This window comes from Poecilia latipinna, unplaced genomic scaffold, assembly GCF_001443285.1.
Source record: "Poecilia latipinna isolate Pla-1442-1.1 unplaced genomic scaffold, P_latipinna-1.0 Scaffold3167, whole genome shotgun sequence".
Lineage (NCBI taxonomy): Eukaryota > Metazoa > Chordata > Actinopteri > Cyprinodontiformes > Poeciliidae > Poecilia > Poecilia latipinna.
Window position 1 is genome coordinate 32,442 of NW_015115783.1, and position 5,189 is coordinate 37,630.

A 5,189-nucleotide genomic window follows, 5' to 3' on the forward strand; every position below is an offset into this window, starting at 1 on the left:
ACTTCCTAAGAGCTCTAGTGCTTATGGTCATATACTGATGGATATTCTTTGATGTTGTGCTTCTCACCTTTTGAACTCTGAGATGAATTCCTTCGGGTAAATCAATGAACGGTGAACTTCACTGAGGCGAGTGAGGCCTGCAGTGCTTTAGATTTGGTTCTATGTTCTCTGAGGACTTTCTGAAGGAAATGTGGTGGAGTAACTTTGGTGAGATGGCCACTCCTGGGAAGCTCTACCACTGGTCCATGTTTTCTCCATTTGCAGATGGCAAACGTAACTTTAGCTTGACGTTGTCCTAAAGCCTTGGCTTTGGGACAACTTTGTTTCTCATGTGTTTTTGAATTTCTGTTGGGAGACGATGTGTGGCGTTTTGAGATCTTTCATGATTCTTAAAGTCTGGCAGGAATCAGGCCACAGTATGGATAGTGACACTCTTTCCTATAAATATGGATAATCAAAGCTAATTTATAATTTAAGAGGATTCAAGAGGATTGATTGCTTATTCCAAGTAGGACCAGGTTGATTTGGATATCTTTTAGCCCTAATCAATAAAATAGTATTTCACAAAATGTTTTAGTAAATTTACCCCAAAGACTAGCACAAATGGACACCCTATTTTTACAGTGAGGAAGACCATGAAATGGCTTCTAAAGCTGCTGTTATACTTTCATACTGAGAAAACTAATGTGACTCAGATCTAAACATGAGGACATGAAGGGGATTCTGCTGAAAATCAAGTCCAGTGGTTGAGCTGTTTGCGTCGTTTCTGCTGCACTGCAGTTCTAAACAGCGCGAACGTATCAGAGCTTACAAAGTTCTACTGTAAGAAGGAAGTTTGTTACTTTTGAAAAAAGCCATTTTTTCCACCTATTATCCATAACTCTAGAACCGAAGAGTTGGGACTTAGCCTTACATTCATCTTTAAATGTTTAATGGATTATAGCAAATCTTACCCAGGCTTTGGGTTGGAGCCATGGTTTTCTCAACACTCTCTTTCCTCTTCCTCTTTTTCTTTTTTACAGAAAGTTGAAAAGAAACAACTTCAGACTTTGCACAAGAGCGAGTTAGCCTGGCCAAGGTCAGGTATTTCAGGGGACACAGACATCCTCTCTTTTGTTAAACTCAGTGTGTGTGTGTGTAAGAGAGAGAGAGCGTGTGACATTGTAAATATTCCAGCGGTTACCATAGCGATCTGGCAGATTGTTCTAATGATGTTTGATGCCCTGCAGACACCCAGTCTTTTCCCAGTAGAGTCCGATGTAATTGGTCCCAACAGGGAAGAAAATGAATTCAATTAAACTTTATTATTAGGATTCATAATTTTTCAGGCGAGTTGAGAAGGATCCTGTCGGAGAAAGCTTGGCGAGTCATAAATCACAAGAAAATTAGGTGCTGACGGTGTGAGCGGTGAAGATTCAGCAGAGTCATTGGGAAATTGGTCAAAAACACACACACACACACACACACCTGTGCACTCTAAAGTTAAACCGCCTGGCTTTATCCTCCATCGTGTTGTCGTGGTAATGTGGTGAAATGTTCTGTGAACGCCGTTGTACTTACATGATTTCACTTTCTTTGATGTGTCCTGCCAGCTCCTCCACATACTTCTCTCCTTTCTTCCAGTAGATGTTGGGTTTCCTGTTGTCTCCGCTGTAGCCGAAAAAGGCCCTGCAGTCCAGACTCAGGGGCATACCTGCACCGTACAACACAGACCTGTCAGCAACCACCATTAAAAAAAACACACACACACTTTTTGCATCTAAAATTTCTGACTGAATCGTGACTAGAACTCTGGCTGTAATTTGACAGAAACTTGACGATGGCAAGACTCTTCGCTGCAGGGAAAAGTAATGATTTACCCAGAAAATTCTCTAAATTCTTCACATAGAGTAGAGAAGTCAGAGATGGAGGACTACGTGTCCCATCTCCAAGAGAAAACTAAACAAAAACAACTTTATTTAACTGATACAGTTACTTAATTATAGGCTTTCAACTAGTCAGCTAGAAATTTTTGACAAAACCTCCCATCTTCCTGCACCCTGACATGCTTCAATCAGCATCTGTGATGTGGAAAGAATAAAAACAAATTCCTGTGAAGGTTTTTGTTTGAATAGATGCATCCAAAAATATTAAAGTTTTGTGCACAGTTGTACAGGAAACACAGCTACTGAAAACCACAGCACTGATGGTGCCATATTTACTTTTCCTTTTAAATTTGGTCAAAAGTTTCCCAAAAGTATCTTGGACCTGCACATACAAGCAGTTGGGATGCTACCGTTAAGCCATGCAATACCAATATCCCAAGAACTAAAAAATAATAATAATAATAATTCAAAGTAAAATACAATTGCATTCATAATAATGCAAACATATGGTCACATCCCATACTTGTTCTCCTAACACAAATGCACACATAATCACGTAAGACCTTGAAATCCCCAACATGCTGTTATTACAGCTATCAGTGGTGATGATGAGGTATTAATGAGCATTCTAATGGACGCCACCTCGTTAGGCAGTCAATTAGCAGATAAGTATGATAGACCTCGGTATTATCATAATGACAGCTCTATCCGCACAGTCAAGAACCAAACCGCTGAGGCCGTCTGTTTGTGGCATTACATGCTACAAAAGAATCATGTGAATCCAGAACTGCTTCAGACGTCCACTGTCATGACGTTTCAGGTCAGGTCAGGTTTGAGCTTTCTAAAACATCCATAAATTTGATTCAGAGCCTAAATTAAGAGAAAAAGTTCAATGAAAAGATTGAAAAATGAACTTTACCTCCCATGAAGGCACTGATAAAACCTATTGTGCTTTCTTGAACAGGGTAGGGTAGGTATGGGCTGCAGAAAACATCCTGATCAGTTTTTTGCACATCATTCTTAGACAATGAGATTTAAATCTGCTCTGTTCTGCCTATTTTGAGCTCCTTTCAGAATGATCCATTTTACTGTCTCATCTTGTCTCTTTAGATCCAAATAATCTGCTGCTGGCCACGCCCCCCAGCTCAATGTTTACAATTTCATGTGAAAATGGCTGAAAACAGGTGCATAATTACAAAACTGAACATATTTGAAAAGCAGAAGTGGAGCCTCCTGCACAACCAACAACAATGCAGCAAGTGGTTTCTGGATAGTAAGTTGACAACAAAACACTTGTCTTTTCCAGCAGCCGTTACACAACACATACAGTGGTAAAGCCAGATGACCAAACATGCTAAAGCTCTGTTTGGGTTGGAAGGGTTTGTCTGAGGTTGCTAGGTAACGGTGCAGTGTCACAAGTGTCATAATTGTGAACTTTTTGAAACAGCTCATTTTCCAGTCACCAAAAAAGATGAACTTATTGCCAAGAAATGGCTGAGTGGTCTCCTTTCTTAAAGTTTTTAGAAGCGGATGAGACCCGAAAGGACAAATGAAAACAGCAAAAAATTAATTTTGGTCCAAGTTAAGAGCTTGAAAATGAAAATTCAATGAAAAGATAGAAAGAGGACTTCACCTCCCGTGGAAGCAACAAGCAAATGTGGTTAAAAAGTAAATAGTGCTCACCAACACAAAGGTGAGCACTGATGCCTAAATATTGCTGAGAAGTTGCTACAGGTTGACTTTTAACGTCTTTGTTTGGGCTAAACACAATCTGCGCATACCGCCTTAAAAACGTCAAGTTTTCAAATGTCATGCCGAAACAGCCATTAAAAAGATTTCCGCAGACGCCAAGCACGCACGGAGGGCCTGATATGGAAATGCCTGATGATTGCTTCAGGTGTGGTGACAATCCTTAACTTTGATTGATGGACCTGGGGGAGAGACGATGGGACACTTTGACGCACGTCAATCTGAAAATGCTAATTCTTAACTAAGAGAAGAAGTGGTCGTCAAATCTCTGCATGTGTATGCACATGTGTGTGTGTGTGTGTGTGTGTGTGTGTGTGTGTGTGTGTGGTCTCTCTTGATGGTGACAAATATTTCCTCTCTGACCGAGGCGTGCAGCTTCCTGTTCCACGCACACGTAATTCAGAAATGGCCATAAAAAACAGCATTGGGGGGGAAATTGGTTTGGCTTGATTGCACGAGTGTGTTTTTGTGCGTAAGGACGTGTGTGAATGCGAGCGCTGCAGTAATTGATTAGCACCCTGAGGGTGTGTTTGTGTTCTCAGCATGTTATGGTGATTAAAATCATCAACTTTGTTTGCCTTCCTGTGGAATGAGGGTGTGTGCTGGTTGGTGCACACACACTGAGACTGTGTGTGTGTGTGTGTGTGTGTGTCCTGCAAATAGGCCGCGTCAGGCTTCAGATTGTGTGTGTGTGTGTGTGTGTGTTTCATAAAGTCTCGTTTTATTTTTTCCTGTGTGTGGCAGCAGCAGCAGGGGTTCATACGCTGTTGAAAAAAAATGATTGCGTTGTTGTCACTACTTGAAAGTAAAGACCTTACACCAATGGCTGATGGGAATTTTCTCAATTAGGTTCATCGCCGTTTCACACTGCAGCTGAGTGTGATTACACCGAGACGGTGTGAATCACAAAGAAAGAAGTCTTACTCGATCTTGAGAGAGTTTGCAAACAACAACAACAACAAAAAAATCAGGCGACTGTTGTGTCAAATCCAATAGTTTTTTCCCGTCTTCACTCCGACAGGCTTGTCTGTACTTGTTAGTGTAGCTTCTCGATACACCGGACGCGTAGACGCAGCAGAATACATGCATTAGTCCAGACTCTGGTTTGCCCTTGGCTCACTTTTAAGCGTTGCTACTGAAGCACGAGGAACTACGGGTTATCAGACGCTGACATCTATGTCTGTCTGCTTGTATAAAGAAAGAAAACCTAACAAAACAAAACAAAACAAAACTAACAGTACTAATAGTAACAAAACTTGCAGTATTTCAAATACAAAAAATGTATGTAACTTGTCAGTATATTGGGTGAACTACTTCAGCTCTCATTGCACTTTCTAAAAGGTGACAGAGTTTGGGGAACCAGCTAAAGACTGCAGTGGTTTTGTTTTTGACATCTGTCTGTATCAAGATGGACGGACCATGAGCCTCTTCTCTCTGGAAATGCAAAACTCGGGTTTAAGACAAAGTTGCACCCGACTGAACGACACCTGTAACATTATTTCTGTGGTGATATCTTTTGGACAGATAAGTCTAAAATAACATTATTTGTCCACAATGCACAGAACCATGACATGA

At 40.9% G+C, this 5,189-nt stretch overlaps 1 protein-coding gene across 1 annotated transcript in view; it reads right to left on the reverse strand.

Annotated features, from left to right (window-relative positions):
• Positions 1-1,725, reverse strand: part of LOC106940297 (X-linked interleukin-1 receptor accessory protein-like 2) — a 34,142-nt gene extending 32,417 nt beyond the window's left edge. The window contains exon 1 of the mRNA XM_015023012.1: positions 1,561-1,725. Within this exon, the coding sequence (XP_014878498.1) occupies positions 1,561-1,691 (131 nt within the window). The 5' untranslated portion in view covers positions 1,692-1,725. The remainder of the gene's footprint in view (positions 1-1,560) is intronic.
• Positions 1,726-5,189: the final 3,464 nt, after the last annotated feature.